Source organism: Dipodomys ordii, unplaced genomic scaffold, assembly GCF_000151885.1.
Source record: "Dipodomys ordii isolate 6190 unplaced genomic scaffold, Dord_2.0 Scaffold13, whole genome shotgun sequence".
NCBI classification, from domain to species: domain Eukaryota; kingdom Metazoa; phylum Chordata; class Mammalia; order Rodentia; family Heteromyidae; genus Dipodomys; species Dipodomys ordii.
In genome coordinates, this window is record NW_012267229.1 from 17,617,745 (window position 1) to 17,637,988 (window position 20,244).

Here is a 20,244-nt window from a genome sequence, read left to right on the forward strand (position 1 = left end):
TCTTGGCTTTCCTGAAAGGCATTTCAGGAAGAGGGGTGGGTGCTGGGCAAGGTGGAAAACATCACTGGGCAGTCAGAATGCTGATCTGGCAGGCACTATGGGAGGGGTGGAGTGGGACACCGGCTCCCTGTGGAAAGACCCAACACAGCTTTCAGAGGGAGGCCTGAGTGTGATTCTCAAGCGACCTGACCTAAAACAGAAAGCTGTTGTCTAAAGGAGAGCAAAATAAGCAATAATCTTGGCTTCATTTATTATCCAGGTGCCTCCACAGGAGAGTAGGGCCACAAAAGCCTTTGTTTGTTTGGTTTGTTTCTGGAATTTGCAATTGTCTATTTTGTTAAGTCTTTCCACTAAGCTAGAATTGTGAGGTCCCAGGGAGTCAGTCCTGGGTCTTGCCCTGAAATCCCTAGCAAGCCGGGTACAGGCTCTCAGTGTTTGTTGAACAAACCATCCTCTCTGTATGTACAAGTCCTCAGCTTGTCAAGCCTCTGCAGAACCGCCAAGCTGATCTGGACAACCCAGGAAAAAACCAGATGGGAGGAGGGAGGTGGGGGAGGGTACCAAGTAGATGTGATAGATAAAAGTTTGATTCCTAGAAAACGTCGCCAAAACCAGACACATCTTGGGTAAGTTTTAATCAAGAAGAAAAAGCAGGGATCAGCAATGCTAGGAATGGGGTAGAGATGGGGGTGGGAGGCAGGAAATAAGGGTGGAAGATGGGAAAGGAGCAGAAGAAAAGTGCACACAATGTTACAGCAGTAACTAAAAGTCTAAGTAAGGCAGGTGATGTCTCAGGAAATTACCAGTAATTTCTCACAAGAGTCCCAGGCCTCGGGCAAGCAGAGCTACTCTATCTCTTAACAGAGTGAGGAGGAACAACTCAGAGGCAGATGTGCAGCACGGGCCTTGCCGAGCTTTGCCTCCCTGTCTCCCTGGGGCATGGGTATGAGAGCAGGACACTCACAGCATGGAACCACACCCTTCTCCCACTCTGAGCCACAGCCTGGAGTCCTCTGGGTGGACAGTCTTATTTATTTTTCCACTTTATAAATGCCATGAGGGGTTTCCATTTTATTTTTGCTTCAGAAGCAGCACCATTAAAATCCTTGCTGATTAGAGCTCCAGCTGTCTGACGTTGTTTGTCAAGGGAACTGTTACTCAAATCTCCTATGGAGGGAAACAATTTCAGGCAGGAAGCCCTGGAAGCTGAGAAACCCAAGTGTCATCTCTGAAAACTTTCAGACTCCCTCGTGTTCACCGCCTGCCTAGTTCTAGTCTCCCTTCCCTCTCCTCCAATCCCACCATCTGCTCTCTAGAGAACAGATCAAATTTTCAGACTAAGGTACTCTAGTGCCAAGTCCTCAGCCCCCTGCCCCCTACCAACTAAGAAACCCAACACCACGCACAACCCAAATGGACTGCAACCACATGAAATCACAAAGTAAAGTTTATAAAGCTTTATTAAACATTTCAAACAGCTGTGTAACGGACACACCAAAAATGAAAGCTCTAGAACAGCAGTCCACATGTTTCACAAGCGATTTCCTACGTGGCCTGCCGCCAGCTCTGTCCTCTGCCAAACCCACCTCCCTCCCTCCTCAGACAACCTTGAGGGATGGCTCCAACTGGAAGGACAAGCATGCTGATCCCTGGTGGGCAGGGGCCAGGACAAAGTCTCTTTTGCCAACACTTGCTACTGAAGCGCAGAGAAGGGGGGGAGGGGGAGAGTGGGAAGCAAATGACAGTCACAAAGTCTTCCTGTGCATTACATTCTCCATGAGGTACCGTCTATGTGACAGGAATGAGGAAGCTCCTGGCAGAAAGATGGAAGACGATGGCCACTGCTCCCCTGTGTCTTGTCTGAATGAACCACCATGGAGTTCACCGTGCTGATCACTGCAATTCCCATGCTAAATAAAAACTGCAGCAGCACCTACTATAGCTACTAGTAAACCTCAAAATCAGAACACGTTCGGTAAAGCTTCTTCAAAAGGAATATACATATGTACTTGTACACATACACACAGGCACACACATACACACACAAAATACACACACACACAGAGAACACACAGAAAAATATCCAAACACCTACCAAAGGGATCATGGCTGCTATGAAACACATAAATACTTTCCAATTCATTCTGCTGGGGACTGCTGAGTCTATGCAAACACACCACACGTCCATCTTGCAGAGCATGCACAGCAGACACAGGGAAGGCCCCCCTCAGGAAGGCTGAGAAAGGCAGGAAGAAGGGCAAAGGGAGTGAGGCCAGGCTGGAACGCATGAGCCTGGACACCCAGGTGGAAGAGCAACATCTATCTGATGCTTCTTTCTTAAAAATGAAGCTGAGAAAATACTGGAGGTTTGGGGACAACCAACAGTCAAGACACGTTTCTGTCTAGCCTGCTGAACAGGGTAAGAGGGACAAAAAAGCGAGGCTCTTGGGCGTCAGCAATCTCTTCAAATTCGAGATAAGTGCAAAAACAAGTCCTGTCTTAGACAGGTGCTCCCCCCAAAAAGGAAAGGGGGAGAGGAAACAAGGGAAACTAGGAAACAGACTGAGGAGTCAGCAACATTCTGAGAAGGAGGGAGACCCTGGCCAGGAGGGATCACAGAGGTGACAGGAAGACTGGGATTTTATCTTCCCAGGTAACACTGGGGCGACTGACCAGGATGGCGTAGATAAGACTCCTCGCGGCAATGAGGCGAGGGAGGTGGCCATCCCACCAGCCAGGACCCAGATAGGGACAGAACACATACAACCACAAGACCACCCATGACTGTAGGACTCTACAATAAAAGCACCGGTCAGTGCCATTATTCACATTATAAGGATAAAACATCACAGGTCAAAGAGGCGTCTTCAGGAATGTAGCACCCGCAGGCTGCGGGATTTGAAACTCCAATGCTTTATGACCTATGTCAGTGCCTCCCCTCCCGTCTTCTGCTTCCTTGGAAAGTTAGCAGGGTGGCTGTTAGGTGCCCACGACGCTGGGGTCATGTGCCAATTCTGGAAGCGGGGAATCAGAGCAGTGGTACAGGAAACAGTTTCCCCAGCAGCTATAGCAGATGAGGAACAGGGCTGCCAGGAAAACCAAGGCACAAATCGTGCAAGGTTTCCGCTCCAGGAGGAAGCTGAGCAGGTAGAAGCCCATAAACATGGAGTGGCTGAACCACAGGGCGGGGTTGAGGGGCTTGGGGATGAGGAGGACGGGCAGCAGCCACTGGAGGCAATACATGATCTCTGCCAGGCAGGGCCTTCGTCAAGGCTGCCAGGTACCGCTGCAGGAACCGACCTAATGGGAGCCAGTGGGCGCAGGCAGCTGCCCTCCACTTTCTTCAACCCTCTCTCCAGGAGCTGAGCCGCTGTGCTCTCTGGCTGTCAGCCTGGGATCACCAAGGCAGCAGGGATCCTGAAGAGAAAAGTCAACACAACAAAGAACAGACAGACAAACAGACAGACAAAACAAAAAACAAACAAACAAAAAAAACAGGAATAGAATGTATACTTATTTGGAAAAATGGATCGTGGTTAACAGCAGCAAATGTGAATGCCCTTTCCTCCCCACCCACCCAATGGAAGGTCTACTCTGCAGTCACCAGATTGAGAAACCTCCTGGGGTTTTCCACCCCCCCCCCCCGGGCTTCTAACTGGGGTCTTCCTGAGAGGGCTCTTTGGTGGGTCACACAGTGGACCGGCTCTGCCGGGGGAGTGGCCCTGCCCAGCAGAGATCATGTATAGCCTCCTGGGGCTGCAGTCCGTCCTCAAAGGGCCCAGACCTCACAATACCACCCTGTGGTTGGCCACAGGACACCATCTGCTCTCTGCTCTGCCCCCTTGTGGTGAGAAAGGGTTCTGCATCTAATCTCTTAGCAGTAGGTACTGGATTCAACAATGAGGCCATGATTGGTCTAAATAAGTCACCACTGCACTGCAGGCTGGAGACAGAAGATAGGTAGTGGATCCCCAAGTGGTGGCCTAGGTCAGGCCTGCCTTTTTCAAATTGCCCAAACTGGTGAACTTCTTCTAAAGCCAATGCACCACTACTTCGAACCAAAATAAACTGGCTTGGATCATTATATATCCAACCACTGCTGGCAGTGTACAGAACCTGACCTCTATGAGCCTTTAATCAAAATTTCCTATCTACAAATATGGGCCAAGGCCAGTTGATCTCTGTGCCAGGCAGTCTGTGGCAGAGCAGAGCTTAGGGCCCCTGCTCGCAGCGGGGCTCTAGGTCTTCCCGCCGCAGCCTGCAGGATGTGCTCTCGGAAAGGGGCCCGAAGGATGGACGCTCTTGAGAGGGACCCTAAATGGGTACTCTCAGAAGGACCCGCAGCCCCTGCTCCGCTAGGGATCAGCAAGATGAACGCTCAGAGAGAGCGACTCATATCACCTTCAAACCCAGCTACGACAGTCCCACAAGTAGCCTGTGAATCCCTGCTCCGGTTCCAGCTGCCTGGCGCGGCACGGAGAACCACACGGCCCACCTCGGAGGGTCGGGGAGAGCGAGCGGGGAAACAGGAGGTGATGTGGCTTATCGAAAACTACCCCTGAATACGTTCTGGCCACTTCCCTGTACTGCACGTTCCTTTTGCACACACAAAGGGCCCCGATGCTTCCCTCCAATGCGACCGCCCAGACCCTCCGAGGACGCGCTGCTGAGTTCCTGCGCCCTGCGGGAGCCGCGGATCGGCAGCCCGGCCGCGCGGGGCCGAGCCGCCAGGAATCCGGGAAGGGTTACGCACTGACAGCCCCCGGGCACGAAGAGGACAGGGCTGCATTAAACTCCTTGAGAATGCGGAAGGTGCTAAGTGGGACGCGGTGCCACGGCGCCGGGAAGGTGGTCCCCTGGCACCGAGGCCCCTTCCCTAACTTCGGGGTTACGTTTGTGTCGCGGCAGCGGACGTTGGGTTCGATTGTCCAGATCAGGGCTTGAAGAGAGGGATGCCGCACTAAGAATCTGCACCCCGTATTCTACCCAGTATCCTGACGCCCCTCCATTTCACACCGAAATTCAAAAGCGGGAAAGGCGGAGGCTTCTGGAAAGGGGCTCAGATGGGCCTCGGGGTGGGGGGCGGTGAGGAAAGAGCAGATGGTGGATTTTTTGTGCGTGTTGTTTTTTTGTTTTTCTCTCTCCTGGCGAACGAGGGGCACCCCGGGCCACCCCTCCTCCCGAACAGCCCCCTCCTAACTGCGCATGCGCACTCAGGTGGCGGGCGGGTACTTAAGGCGCGGCCGCCGCGGCTGCGGCAGTGCGCCCAACAGCGGACTCTAGGAGACCAGCGGACTCCAGGAGACCCGCGGACCTCGGCGAACCCTCGCTCGATCCATCCACCACGCTCGGAACCATGGCGGCAGTGGCGGCAGCCTCGGCTGAACTGCTCATCATTGGCTGGTACATCTTTCGCGTGCTGCTGCAGGTAAGTGTGCCCGGGCTCTGGGTGGGAGACGGCTCCCGATGCGCGCATCCCAAACCCGCGTCGCGATTGCCGCCTCCCGGACCCCGTCCAATCCCGCGATTGCCGCGATCCCTGGGATCCCTGCCTGCCCTAGTGCCGCTGTGCCGCTGCGCATCCCCGTACTTCCTCCCGTTCCCCGCGGCCACCTCCCCGTGTAGACCCTCCCCGGTGCGCCCGCGCCCAGCCGGGAACAAAGACTTGGGGCGCGGCGGTTGCCCGCTGTGGACGATCGCCGAGGCTTTTAGCGACCTAAGTGGTAAGAAAAACACGCTACACACCAACTGGACCTCAGGAGGGAGGCGGGGCACATGTGTGTGGCAAGACGGTAATGCTCACAGAACAAAAAATTTCCGCCTTAAAAATTGCGCACTGCGGGGAAAATTTCTTTAAAACAATACATACCACACTTAACATATAGCACTTGAGGGGGTACTATGGAAAACAGGCTTAAAAAAAGGCACTTCTCAATTTTAAAAAAACTTCACAAAAGAACCCTACAAGTTTGAAACAAAGTAATTAAGTGGGGAAAAAGAAAAGGAAAACACACATTGCAGGAAAAAGGAATCAGACAAAAAAACACTTGGTAGAAAAAAAGTATTAGATAAAAGTCGCATTGCAGTTTTAAAAAAAGACAAACGAGCTAATAAAAACAAATGAATTGGACAAAAGCACTGAGCAAAAAACAATGAGAGGGAAAAAGCTCTTCACAGGAAAAAAAAATGGAAGGGGAGAAACGTGCTTCCCCCCCCAAAAAAAATACATATGACTTTATTGAAGAACTGTGGCAAAAGTGCTTTGCATCAAACTAAATCAGACAGAATAAAGCGCTTTGCTCACAAAGTCATTTACCCTAAAAGCTCCCTTTTGAAGAATTCCCTGCTAAAGAAAGCCTTTGCCAAAGGAATCGCATATTTCCTTCAAGGTGTTCCTGGAATGCTGCATTTACTGGGTAGGATTCGCTTTTCGAAATCCTCCAGGGACACAGCCCATTGCAAGAAGTGAGGTATACCTAAGTCTGGCTCCAATCAGCTTGCCGCCATGCAGCTCTCAGCACAGCTGGAAAAGCCCCAGCTGCCCTGACTCGTGGACAAGCTGCGCCCAGGCCCGCCTCTCTGGTTCACGCTGGACAGGCGTCGGAGGGGCGGGGCCGGGGGTGGGGCCGGGGTGGGCATGGTAGCACCTCAGACTGGCTACTGGTGCTCTCCACTAAGATCAGGTTTCTTGCCACAGGTGTTCAGATACTCCCTGCAGAAGCTGGCCTACACCGTGTCCCGGACCGGGCGTCAGGTGCTGGGGGAGCGCCGGCAGCGAGCCCCCAACTGAGGGCCCACCTCCCAGCCCTGGGCGGCCGTGTCATCAGGTGCTCCTGTGCATCTCGTTCAGCACGGGAGCCAGTGCCGCACAGGAATGGGGGGTCCCCCGTGCTCCCTCGCCAGAGGGGCACTAGCCAAGGTCAGTGAGGGGCCGGCAGGCCCCCCGGAGAAGCGACAATGACGACGAAACCAGACCCTTTCCCATCCCTTTGCACCCGTCCCATTTGTGGGCGGAGCGGGAGGGGGGGGGATGAGGAGCAGACCCCCATCTGGGCATAGGCACCACATTCTGATCTGGAGGAAGCCGGGACGGCGCCATCCCGGCCAGCAAGCCACGGCCATACCAGCAGGCCCTACCGTGGAAGCCCAACACTCCACCGGCCAGCAGAATGGACATTCTGACATCACCAGCCGAAAAGCCCTGAATCTCAGCGCAGCAGAAAAAGCAACACCTCTGTGCCTGTGTGGCGGGACTGAGGGGGCGGGGCATGAGCGAGAAGGGAGGGGGTTAGGAAATTAAGTGGGGCCCTCTCACTGTCCCTTGCGTATGGCACCTGTACTTTGCTGCCTCTGCCCCTCATTCCCCCTTTCCCCTACTGCCTCCCAAGCCCACTCCCACCCCCCGCAAATGTGTCACTTGATTCGGACCTATTCAACCAGCAAATTAATCCCATCTCTACTAAAACATCTTCTCCGAACCCCCCGCCCCTCACTGATCTTGCTTTCCCCGGTCTCACGCAATTGTGTTGTAGTAAACGCTAATTGTACTGATTTAGTCTGCTTAGTTGTGTCTCCCCAGCTAGATTGTAAGCTCCTGGAGGATAGGGACCGCCTCTGCAAAAAATAAAAGAGTGCCTCCCCCATCTTGCAGTGTCCTAGGACCCTGCGGGGTGGTGGGGGAACACCAAAAGCTTGTGTCTTGTAGTTTTTCTTTTACTAGTCTCCAAATAAGGAACCCCTCCCCCTCTCCAGATGGGTGGGGGCCCTCACTTATGGTCTCAGAATAAGAGGCCATGGCTTCCTATTGGGAAAGATGGGGGCGGGGGAGGAGGGGTGAAGGTGGGAGGGGCATGGCACTAAAGTAGGGTGCTGAGGACCTACAGCGGTAGTTTCAGAACACAAGCTAGATCCTATCCAGACACTGCTGGGGGGTGGGGGCGGGAGAGGGGGCGGTGACACCAGGTGGTACAGTGAATATGGGATAGGTGTGGTGTGGTGTCCCCTTTTCGACAGCTTAATGCTCTAAGCCTCAGGACCATTGCAAAGCCATCTTGCCGGGCCTTATAACTCTCTGGCCTGGCCCCAACCGCCCTGGGCTTCCTACTCTGCAGGAACCTCCCCATCCCTAGGATCTCACCAGACCCTGCCCAGGGCTCTCTCGCCATGTTAGGAAGGGTGGCTGGCTGCTCTGCTGCCTTCACTCCTCAGTGAGTCAGGGCTCTTTTTACATGCAGTCAGCTAACTCCCACCAAGTGACCCTACCACCTGTTCAGCCTCATCTCCAGCTTTTTCTATCCCTGTCACTACACATCTGTTCCTGGGTCAACACCAAAGGAGGGAGGTATAAGGCCATAAATCCCTTTTCCTGCCACTTCCTCAAATCCCTTAGTCACTGTTGTTTCATTCAGGAGCATGAAGCACCTTACCCCTCTGAACCCTGTTCCCTGCCCTAAGCACACCCCTTAAATTCCTCAGCCCAACCATGGACACCTGTAAAGACACCACCTTCATTCAAAGTAGAGGTATATGGAAGCAAAGGATGCAGATCTTGGTTTGGTCTGGGCTTTGCCCTGAATCAAGTCAGCTTCGGCCACCAAGCAGGCTAACAACCCCCGCCCCTTCTCCTTTTAGTTCTCCATCAAGATCCCAAATGAACCCTCAGATACTAGGAATAATCTATCAAAGTGGCAGTCAGGACTCAGGATTTTAGTGGGATGTGCAATCTGAGCCTCTTATCTTCCTTAATGGTATGGCTACAGGCCTACCACAGCCTGAAGCTGAAGCAAGTCTCCGTTTTGGCAGGCCTCAAAATGGGAAGTTTCTGAGGTTTTCTACACTAAATCACAGCCCATCCTTCAACATGGGTTCTCTGTTCGTCCCTTCCAGCTTTGCCAAGGATGGGTACCATTTCCCATTGCCCCAGGTGTTCTATTTCAGCCCAGGGCAGCTAACAGCTGAGTTCAGGGAAGAAAGTCACAGTAGTGAATGATCTGGCTGCTTAGAACACAGTACACCTTGTCACCCTTCCCCCAATGCTCACCCCAAAAGACAGGGGGTTATTGGTACCCTGGGCTTTCCAGATGACCTCGGCAGAATTTTTCCTCCATCTATCCTCAGCAGAGTTCTAAGTGTAGCATGGTAAGATGAAAGACATCCAGGAAAGGGCTGCTCTTGTGGCCTGAACCCAATGGGTGGCCTGACTGTGAGAGAGACCCATTCCTACTTTCAGCTCCCATCCCCAAACCCTCCTGCAGACTAAAGCCACTGGAGAAGACAGAGGAATCCATCTCCTTTTCCTCTTCAGGCAATGCTACGAGTCTGGTCCAAACACATCTTGTTTATAAAGTGCTTTCCACAAGCTACACCATTAAAACATTTTATTCTTGCAGAGCAATGAGAGGTTTTGTTTTATTGTAAAGTTGTAGTACACAGAACTCACCCTAAACCACTGCTAGCCCACACATACAAGGTCAAGAATGGAACAGATGATGTTTCAAGGGAATTGGAATGGCGTTGTGGGACCCCAAGCAAGAGGTCAGACTCTTGGTATTACTGTCTGAGAAAGGTTGTTAGTTTCTTAGCCTAACCAGTTGAAGTTGAATGGGGGGGAGGGGGTAGGTTACAACTTTCAGAAGACACAGATCGTGTCTTTCAGTGTTCTCTAGATAGAGATACCAAGAGACATTGTTATCTCTATCTGTGGAGTGTCTGAACTGTGACTGGATGTTTGTTTGAGGGGTGGGGTGAGAACAAGTTTCTTGAGCTTTGGCTTCAGGGCCAGCCACAGCTCAGTGAACCAAAGCTGGAAGAGGAAGCAGGTGTGCTATGAGCCATTTACTAGATACCTATTTTCAAACTGTATTCCCTCAGGAGTCAACAAACACACAGAAGGGAGATTCTGCATGTGCAGTTAATTCCATCCCTCTCTAGGATTAAATGTCTCTATATATAAATAAACACACATTAGTCTAACAAGCCTCTGCTTTTGGGGTGACCTCTGACTTCTTCCATATAACCCCAAAACTGTATTCCCTGAAATGATCTCCTGTGGTTTCCCTCTACTGCAGGGCATATACCCCAGTGTGATTCAGATTCCTGAGCATCTCCAGGGCAGGAAGTCAGAGAAGAAGGCAACACATGGCTCTGGGGTATATCACACTGCAACAGGCTTGAAATGGAATGCCTGAATTTCAAAGATAGGAGAGCAAACGAACAAAAAAATGTAGTCTAACCTACATTCCTTTTTAAAATAACATATGACAGATAAAAGATTAAACTGATCTTGGCATCAATTCTTTAAGAAGATCAATTTCAGATAGAGAATTGATCTGACCACTGGAAACTGACCAGGCTTCCAGAAACCCAATTTTTTTTTTTTAAATACAGATTTGCTTAACATTAACTCATCTCTGATTTAAAGCAACAAAGAAGCAGTTGGCATAAGCACAGAAGCTGGAACTTTTTTTTTTTTTTTTTGGTCCTAGCTTTGGAGTTGCCGAGTCCAGAGGCTGACAGGATGGGTGGGATCGTGTCAGGCAGGGCAGGGACGCCGTCCCCAACACCTCAGCTCCCTAAAAGGCACAAAAGATGATGGGAACCTACAAACAGAAACGTCGTTTCTTTTCTAGGGCAGCAGTCCCCCAAGTCTCCCAACATGTATCGCTGAAATTGGACACAGAGGCCTGGAAAAAAAAAAACTTAAAAAAAAAAAGAGGAGGTACGGAAGGAAAAAAGAGAAGAGCCACTGTCCCCAGCGCCCCTCCCAACCCCCTCCCCCCAACACACACACTTGCCATTCTTCCTTTTCCAGGCTATGAGTGTGACGGGCGTTCCCGTTCCTTCGGCTGCCCTTCAGGGCCACTCCCCGCACGAGGAGGAGATCGGGCAGGGGTGTCCGGACTTGACGTAAAGTTTGCAGGGATTGAAAAGCACCCCGCGCCCCGGAGCCAAGCGCCATCTAGTACCCCAGCTACCAGAGCGGATCCGAGGGGTGGCGGGGAGGGGGGGGCAAGTCCTTCTCTTCTTTCTCCCTCACGTCCTGTCGAAGTGGCGGGCGAGGGCCAGGCCTCTAGCATGCGGTCCCCCCACCGATCCCGCCTGGGACCAGGTTGGAGAGGTGGCGGTCGCGCCCCCACCCCGCCGACCCCATCCAGAGAGGGCGCTGACCTTGGTGAGACCTAGGAACCCCGAGACCCACCTTCGCGCCAGGAAGGGACCCCTCCCCACCCCGTCCCCCGAGGCCCAGGCTGGGGGCCAAGCAGGGCAGCCATCCCCAGACGCCGGACAGGGGCGTCCCCACCCCCGCCCGGAGTGCGGGGGAGGAAACCCGTGAGGGACCCAGCGACGCCTAAGGTGACCCCGAAGGGACAATATGGCGGCGCGGCCGCGCACAGGGGCCCTCTCATCCCGCCCCGAGTAGGCTGACGCCACGGTACCTGCGAGGCCCGCCATGGCGCCGCCGCCACTGTCGCCGCTCGCGGTCGCAGCCAGCCTCCTCCTCAGCTCGCCGCCGACGCCGCCGGAGCCGGGGAGACGCCCCCTTCGTCTTCTAGTCCGGTCTGCCGAGGACCCTCGTCCGAAATCGGGCTGTCTTCAGCGGACGCCTGTTCCTATAGCCCGAAATAGGATCACAAAATAGGATTTCCCCTTCAGTATCCGCCACTCACAACGCTTGAAGGACTTCGTCTGTCGTTTTATGAAATTGCAGAAGTCCAGGGTCTTCAAACACGAAGAATTTTTCATCAGGCACGATATGGGCAGCCCTGAACCCAGGGCCCATGGTCCCCTCATGCATATGCAGCAGATTATGATCTTTACTCCCTGTGAGCCGAGCCAGCGGAGCCCAGCCTCTGGCAGGTGATCTGGATTGTGCCTCTCGAGGCTCAAAGTTCGACCTGGCCCTAGCCTATCATCCGGGGGAAAGATCCTGGCTCAGAACTTGAGTCCTGCTCCTCCCCTTTCTGGAATCCCTCCTATCTGTGGGAGTGCCTGCCCCAGGGAGGTTGTGGTGGCTGGATAAACCCAATGGTTCCCTTTATTAGCTAATTAAACACCTGCCCTGAGAACCTAGGTATACTAGCCTAATGCTAGAGGCCGGAAGGTCTGTTCCTGAACTCCAGACGGGGCCAAGTCTAATGGGTGAAGTGTCAGGGGGAGGGGAGAGGAGGAAAGACCTCTCATCCAGTAATCACTATATATTAATCATTTTAATAAAACGTACACTTAACTATGGATCACAAGAAGTGTTGCGAGGGGAAGTCGAGGGCTATGAGAAATTATTGGGGTCCTAGTGGGTGAGGGGTGAAAAGTGAAGATGGGGCCTCACCTTTCAGCAGATGGGATGTTTTGTAAAGGACAAGTAAGGAGTAGTGTCAGGCAAGAGTGAGAGGGCAGATCAGACACCTTGCCCCAGATGTGGAGGTGGGAGGGACAAAGCATGAGGGTGAGAGGTTAAGCATGGAATAGGGCAGGCCTCTAACACAGTGGATTTGAGTCTATCCTGAGAGGAATAGAAGCCACTTTCATTAGGGGAATGCCTTGGAATTTGTGTCTGCAAGGCCACCCTGGTTGCCCAGCTTGGAAGACATGGGGAGTGGGTGTCAGAGACCATCTAGAAGGCTGGTGCAGCATCCTAGGCTCCAAGGAATGGAGACTGTGACAGGGTAGTGCCTAGGGGAGCTGGAGATGTAAAGTTGGAGTGGGTGGGCACCAAGGAAGGGGTGAAAGAGTGGAAAAGTCTGAAGAAAACAGATGGAAGATCAGAGGTTTGGCTTTGAGAAATTATATTTGTGCACCAGTGGAGGTTGAGATCTGAGGATTCAACTCCAGCTCAGGCAGCAAAGTCTGAGAGACTCATATCTCCAATTAACCAGCAAAAAGCTGGAAGTGGAAGTGTGGCTCAAGTGGCACAGCACAAACAAAGTCTTGATCTGAAAAAGCTAAGTGAGCATGTGAGACCCTGAGTTCAAGCCCTAGTACAAGTGTTTGAAATGCCTGGGCATTTCAAGGCTCGGTGGGTGGTAGGTGAATAGTCAGTCTTCTGAGAAACCAGCTCTGAAGGAAGGCTGCGGTACCCCTAGCACACAGATGATAGGTACATCCTAGTGCCAGAGGGAATGTAGGTAGAAGAACTGGCAGAGGAGGAGGAACCAGGAATTGAGGCGGAATGCAGCAGGATCTAGTAGTCATGTGCTCCCAGAGGGAAGTTGCCAGGAATGAGAGAATGTTCAATGGTCCTGACTGCTGTGAAGGACAGAAATGACACTTGGGTTTGAGAATGAGAGGATTTATGATTCTCTCCTTTAAAATAAAAAGGGGGGAAACATACTAAATTAATTGGCTTAAAATATAAGTAGCCCAAGATTTGGTGGCAGGTGAAGGGAATGGTTGGTTTGGCAGTATTTTCAATGACCTACGTCCCTTCCATCTCTGTTGTCCTTGTACTGCACCCAAGATGGCCATCCCAGTTCATGGAGTTGCATGCAAGTCAAGAGATGTCCATCTGTCCTCTAGCTGAGAGTCCTAATAAGCCTGAATGAGGCCCTTTACCATTCTATTATTGCCAGGGTCAGTGCCAGACACATCCAGTGTCTAACCCTGGAGGGAAAGAGGAAAGCTGAGCATGGACAAGAAACCAGAGCATCTGAAGTTGCTGATGATTTAGGACATTGGTACAATCACTTAGGAGAACTTGGTCTCAACTAAATCTCAACCTATCCCTGTGTTATGAATTTCTACTCCTAGGCACTGATCCAAGAGAAATGAGTGCCTATGTCCACATAAAGACTTGTGCAAGAAGCCGGGCGCTGGTGGCTCACGCCTGTAATCCTAGCTACTCAGGAGGCTGAGATCTGAGGATCGCGGTTCAAAGCCAGCCCGGGCAGGAGAGACCGTGAGACTCCTATCTCCAATAAACCACCAGAAAGCCGGAAGTGGCGCTGTAGCTCAAGTGGTAGAGCGCTCGCCTTGAGCTGAAGAGCTGAGGGACAGCGCCCAGGCCCAGAGTTCAAGCCCCACGGCCGACAAAAAAAAAAAAAAAAAGACTTGTGCAAGAACACTCACAGCAGATTAATTCCTAGCTTAGCTGGCCTATAAATGAAGAATGATTCAACAAATTATGGTAGGTTCATCCAATGGAAAGATACAATTGGCCCTTCACATCCACAGTTGAACTGATCAAACTTGAAAAATTGATTTCAATCAATCTCAAAAGTATTGGGGGGGGGAATACCTGCATTTGTACTGAACATGTACAGAACTTTTTCTTGTCATTGTTCCCTAGGGTATAAAAATGATGCATAGTGTTTATACTGTATTAGTTATTACATTATAAGCTATCTAGAAATGATTTAAAAAGTACAGAAGGATGCCTGTAGGTTATGCAAATACTACATCATCATAAATAAGAGCATCTTTGGATTATGATATCTGCAAGGGTTTTTGGAACCAACCTTTTCTGGATTTTGAGAGTCAATTATGTTATACTTTACATATAAAAGAATAAACTACTACTATATCCTGGCAGATCATTCTGAAATCCTTGCTTTTCAGGAGACTGAGATCTGAGGGTCAAGATTTGGAGCCAGCCTGGGTACACGAGTCCTCAAGACTCCTATCTCCAATTAGCTAGCAAAAAAAGCTGCAAGTTGGTAGAGTTCCATACATGAGCCAGAAAAGCTAAGCAAGAGCTTAAGATCCTGAGTTCAAGCTCCAGTGCCAACACACACACACACACACACACACACACACACACACACAAGACATGCAACCCCTCTGGATTACTCTGATATACAGTACATGAACTTAAATAAAGCCAGAGCCCAAAGTAGTACATGGCATATAATTCTCTTTATTTGTGGCTCAAGGACAGGCAGAAGTAATCTACAGTGACAGCAATCAAAGTAGTGTCCTGAGCCAGGCATGAAGTAAGAAAGAAAAAGATGTGAGAGACAGTTTGCTGGGAACCTAGAAAAAATGGGTAACCTAGAAAATGATGGGTAATTACCCCAGAACCAAAAAACAAAAAAATAACATGTAGTTCATTAGCCAGGTGCCAGTGGCTCATGCCTGTCATCCTAGCTAATCAAGAGGCTGAGATCTGAGGATCATGGTTTGAAGCCAGCTTGGGCAGGAAACTCCATGAGAATCTTATCTCCAATAATCTACTCAAAAAAGTCAGAAGTGGCGCTGTGGCTCAAACGGTAGAGCATTTGCCTTGAGTGGAAGAGGCTCAGGGATAGTGCCTAGGCCGGGCTCAAGCCCCAGGACTGGCAAAAACAAAAACACTTCATCAAGCTGTGAACCCACAGTCAGGGTGATGTAGATTACATCCCAAGAAACCATAGGATAAAAGAAAGGAAGGAATCCCACATGGGCCACTCTCCCAGTGTGCATTCCACATGCTTTGGGGGCAAGGGTCGGTCTGGTTGGAGGACAGCACCTTCCAGCACTTTCACACCACATCTGAGCACTGGCCCACCACGGGGGCTCCAGGAAACTGAAGGAGGGAGGCTGAGCTTCTCCTTCCCATGGAGCAGCTCCTGGTCTGGCAGCCCCTTCCTCTCCCCACCCTGGCCTGCCTTCCCCCTTCCAGCTCAGTTCCATGTAGGGTTCAGAGACCATGAGGGGCATGAGGACAAAACTTTGTTCCCAAAGTTTTACTAAAACAGAGCCTAACTTCCTGCCAAGCCTTCCTCAACTTACTCCATCCACCCGACACTGTCACCCAGAACTCCTGCCCTCCCTTGTTCCATACTCCTCAAGTCCTGTCCCTTCTTCCAGAACCACCTTCCATCACGCTTGAGGCCTCTCTGGCCCAGGCTTCTCTGCCCTGAAACCTGATTGGCCATTGTCCTCCACACAGCAGGGCTAGGCAAGCTTCCCTAAATGACCTTGTGTTCCCCTCTGCCTTCACCTGTTCACATCCTCCTCCCCCCCTCAAAGCCCCAGATGAGAGGCTGAGCGCCTGTCTCAGCAGCACAACAGCTTACCTGTCTATCAAACACATGGCTCTGGGTTCAAATCTCAGTGCCAATAAAACAAAGGAACCAACCCAGATCAAATGTCACCGCCTCCACGAAGCCTTTGCAGCCACTCAGTAAATACAGACTGATTGTTCAAATATGCCAGGCACTGTGCTAGGCATAGTGGACAGAGAAAACAGACACCCTCCTGCATCCTGGACAGATGGGCAATGAAGCAATGCAGTGGACAAGCCCTTCCTAGGTCTGCTGACCCCCAGCCCCAACCTTGAGCAGTTTGAAGCTCAATGCTGGGTCTGGCAGGAGGAAGGTAGTAACTGTTGAATGAGTGAATAAATGAAAGCTGGAGTTCCCCACCTCACCCCTCCTTCTGTGCCAGTACTAGGCCTTGTGCCTTGTGCTCTTGCTTAGCTTCTTCCAATCATGGCTGGTGTTGTTCTACTTGAACCATAGCTCCAGTTCTGGCTTTTGTGTATATGTGTATGCTAGTCCTAGGGCTTGAACTCAGGCCCTAGTTCTGTCCCTGAGATTTTTTTGATTTTTTTTCTCAAGGCTAGTGCTCTACTACTTGAGTCACACCTCTACCTCTGGCTTTTTGGTGGTTAATTGGAGATGGTCTCAAGATTTTGTCTGCCCTGGCTTTGAACCTTGGTCCTTAGATCTCAGTCTCCTGAGTAGCTAGAGGTGTAGTTATACTCACCCATACACAGCTTGTTTTTTGAGAAGGGTTTGATTCGTAGCTCAGGCTGGCCTGCTACTCACTGTGTAGCCCAGGCTGGCTGAAAGTCACAATTCTGCCTCAGCCAAGCATGTCCCAAACCCATCCACCTTCTCCTTTTCTTATCTTCAGAGCTTCTGATTTAGTTGGTAACTGAGCTCACGGAATTCCATTGGAACTAGATGGCAAATCTAGGGTCAAATGAACAAAAATCAGAAAACAGTTATGAACAGGACAACATTTTGTGGAATCACAATGTTTACTTTCCTACACCAACACTCTGGGAAATCAGTATTACCTTCTTACCAAAAACTAGATTCAGGAAATTCAATCCATAATGAAACAATAGTTAAAGCTATGTGATATCACTAGGTGCCTGGTGGCTCACGTCTGTCATCCTAGCTTACTGAGACCTGAGGCTCGCAGTTCAAAGCTAGCCTGGGAAAAAAAGCCCATGAGACTCTTATCTCCAACTAAGTACCCATAAAACCATAGTGGAACTGTGGCTCATACAGTAGAAGGCTAGCCTGAAGCAAAAAGAAGCTCAGGGATAGCACCCCAAACCCTGGGTTAAGCCCCTGGGACCAGCACACACACACACACACACACACACACACACACACACAGCCAGACTTGATGGTGTGGCTGAGAGAGGATGGTGATCTGAGACCAGCTGGGCTATTTAGATCCTATGGCAGCGGGGGGGGGGGGGGGGGGAAGAGGAGGAGGAAGAGGAAGAAGAAGAAAGAGATGGCAAAGGTGGCAGCAACAGCAGCTCTGGGGAAGCACAGATTACAGACCAAATTCTACAGTTTATTTGAATTACATGTTTACTAGCTGTGAATCCTCATACAAGTGACTTAACCTTTCCATGCCGTTTCCCCAGGTGTAACATGAAGCAGCTTTTAGATCCTATGTACCATGGCTGCCCAACAGGGATTCACTGAGTGCTTTTAATAGCCTTGGTCCCAGGGCAGTCACAGACACTTACTCATAAGTAGATTAAATGGATAATCCCAGGGGCTGAAACTCCATGGGCACTCAGGTCAGGAACACACCTCCAAAAGTTGTTACTCTACGAATTTGAGATTAAGTTTCCAACACAAACACTTTTGAGGGACACGTTCAAAGTATAGCAGCTCTTCTCAACCATGGCCTTTAACAAGACAGAACGAAGTTCAAATCCAGCCTGCACCCTTGGCTTTGAGGTCTCTTGCCTACTGCTGCTTCTGCACTTGGGAGGCAAGCTGCCTGTTTTAGCCAAGTCTGTGGTGACACCTAGTGGTCAGGTGGGTCGTGGCCTAATCTTTTAAAACATTAACTTCTTGTTACAAATAGTAACGATGATATTAAAGCTTTTCCAGACAACTGTTGCATGAAATTATTTGACTTTTTTCCAACATAATCCTATGAAGTACAAAGTATTATTATACTTACTTTACAGAAAAGGAAAAGAAGGTACTGAAAGATGAAATCCAAGCAGGGATTGATGGTATCTGCCTATAATCTGAGCTACTCAGAACCAGCTATCTGGAGAGGAGTTTGAAGTGTGTGTGTGTGTGTGTGTGTGTGTGTGTGTGTGTGTGTGTGTGTGTGTGTGTACTTACCCTGCTTTTGGGGGGGGTTGTTTCTGAACTTTTTTTTATTGTTGCTGATTGTGGGGCTTGAACTCAGGGACTGGACACTGTCCCTGAGCTCTTTTGTTCAAGGTTAATGCTCTACCACTTTCCATTTTCTGGTGGTTAATTAGAGATAAGAGTCTCAAGGACTTTCCTGACCAGCTTGACTTTGAACCATGATCCTTAGATCTTAGCCTCCTGAGTAGCTAGGATTACAGGTCTGAGCCACCAGTGTCCAGCTTCTGAAGTTCTTTGATTTGTGCTTTCTGCTGACTTTAAGAAATAATTCTTGGACTAGGAATATGGCTCAGTGGTAGAGTGCTTGCCAGACATGCAAGAAGCCCTGGGTTTGATTTCTCAGAACCACATAAACAGAAAAAGCCAAAAGTGGTGTTGTGGCTCAGGTGGTAGTGCTATCCTTGAGCAAAGGAAGCTTGGGGACAGTGCCCAGGCCCTGAGTTCAAGCCCCAGGACTGGCCAAAAACAAAAAGAGAAACAATTCTCAATCATTCATTTCTTCTCTGGTCTCTCTTCTCTTCTTCTGGAACTCTCCGATTAGATATATATCAGTTTCTTGGCTATTATCCCATAGCTTTTGGTTGTTCCATGTTTAATCTTTGTGTGTGTGTGTGTGTGTGTGTGTGTGTGTGTGGTCCTAGGACTTGAACTCAGGATCTCGGCACTGTCATGAGCATTTACCTTTGCTCAAGGCTAGTGCTGTACCTACCACTTGAGCTATAAGCACTACTTCCAGCCTTTTCTGAGTTTATTGGAGATAAGAGCCTCACAGACTTTCCTGCCAGGTTGGCAGACCTCAGCCTCCTCAATAGCTAGGATTGCAGCCACCAGTGCCTGGCTCCATGTTTAATCTTTTAGTGTTCTTCATTCTCTTTACGTTGGGCCTTTTTATTGACTTGTTGATGCTTCTTTCCTCAGCAATGCTCAGTCTGAAGTCTGTCTCTTATATCACATTTTTATTCTGAGCATTTTGACTTGACACTTTTCAGAACTTCCTCGTTCCTTTGGAGATATCGTGTCTACTACCCCTGCCAGTCATTTGCCTGCCATTAGATCCTGTAGCACATCACCCAGATTTGTTGAGTTCTCGACTTGCAGTGCACACATGTGGATTCTCTGTGAGTTGTTTTGTTCTTGTTTCTTTCTTTTTTAAAACCAGTACCAGGGTTTGAACTCAGAGTCTCACATTCTCACTGGGCTTGCTTGCTCACTTGTGTGTTCTTGGACCAGCCTAGTTCTCCCTCTTTTCTTGCTTGCAGTTTACAAGTGTCACTGTTGTGAAATGTCCAGGGAACGTGACATGCAGAAATAAGGAACAGCTGCCTGGAGCTGCCTGGAGCTGCCTGGAAACAGGATGTTCCAGTTACCCAGAACCCCTTGGCCACAAAGCCTGGGTCCAAACATTTGCCCATAGTAAGAGAAAAATGACATCCTAAATGTATAGAACTAGAAAACATGAGTTCATTTATAGTTTTGGTCAAAACTGAGGCAAGAGAATGTCTCAGCCTGTCTCTGCCTTGTCTGCAGCAGTGCCATCATGTGAAGAACATAAAAAAAAGCCAGGAATCATATGTCTGTGGATAGTGGAGTCTTTCTTCTGGTGGCAGAGACCATTTTCTCTCATGGGTGCCCAGTCTTCACTGCAGCATGGAATTTTCCTCACTCAAGGCCCCATGACACTATATCGCCTAAGTGCAATGGGTCACATTACCCCTAGGATATAAAGGCCAGAGAGAGAGAGAGACAGACAGACAGACGGAGACAGAGAGAGATACACAGAGAGGCAACACACAGAGAGAAACACAGAGAGAGAGAGAGACAGAGAGAGAGAGAGATTGAGAGTTTCTTTCTGGGTCTTTCAGCACAGTGCAAGTGTCCTGGTTACCATCTTTCCTGGTCACTTTCCTGA

The 20,244-nt window shown here is 50.2% G+C and overlaps 2 protein-coding genes across 4 annotated transcripts; one reads left to right on the plus strand and one right to left on the minus strand.

Annotated features, from left to right (window-relative positions):
* Nucleotides 1-1,442: 1,442 nt before the first annotated feature.
* Nucleotides 1,443-11,552, minus strand: Blcap (bladder cancer associated protein). Its single transcript, XM_013010928.1, has 2 exons — nucleotides 11,436-11,552; nucleotides 1,443-3,417 (listed from the first exon to the last, which is right to left on the minus strand). The coding sequence occupies exon 2, from the start codon at nucleotides 3,241-3,243 to the stop codon at nucleotides 2,980-2,982; it is 264 nt and encodes an 87-aa protein (XP_012866382.1). The 5' UTR covers nucleotides 3,244-3,417; nucleotides 11,436-11,552; the 3' UTR covers nucleotides 1,443-2,979.
* Nnat (neuronatin) lies at nucleotides 5,279-7,690 on the plus strand. Of its 3 annotated transcripts, none has more exons than XM_013010925.1 (3): nucleotides 5,279-5,428; nucleotides 6,390-6,465; nucleotides 6,698-7,690. In XM_013010925.1, the coding sequence occupies exons 1-3, from the start codon at nucleotides 5,357-5,359 to the stop codon at nucleotides 6,925-6,927; spliced, it is 378 nt and encodes a 125-aa protein (XP_012866379.1). In that variant the 5' UTR covers nucleotides 5,279-5,356; the 3' UTR covers nucleotides 6,928-7,690. The 3 variants fall into 3 exon arrangements, with proteins under 3 accessions (XP_012866379.1, XP_012866380.1, XP_012866381.1); XM_013010926.1 differs by having other exon boundaries at nucleotides 6,390-6,470; nucleotides 6,698-6,876; XM_013010927.1 differs by lacking the exon at nucleotides 6,390-6,465 and having other exon boundaries at nucleotides 6,698-6,876.
* Nucleotides 11,553-20,244: the final 8,692 nt, after the last annotated feature.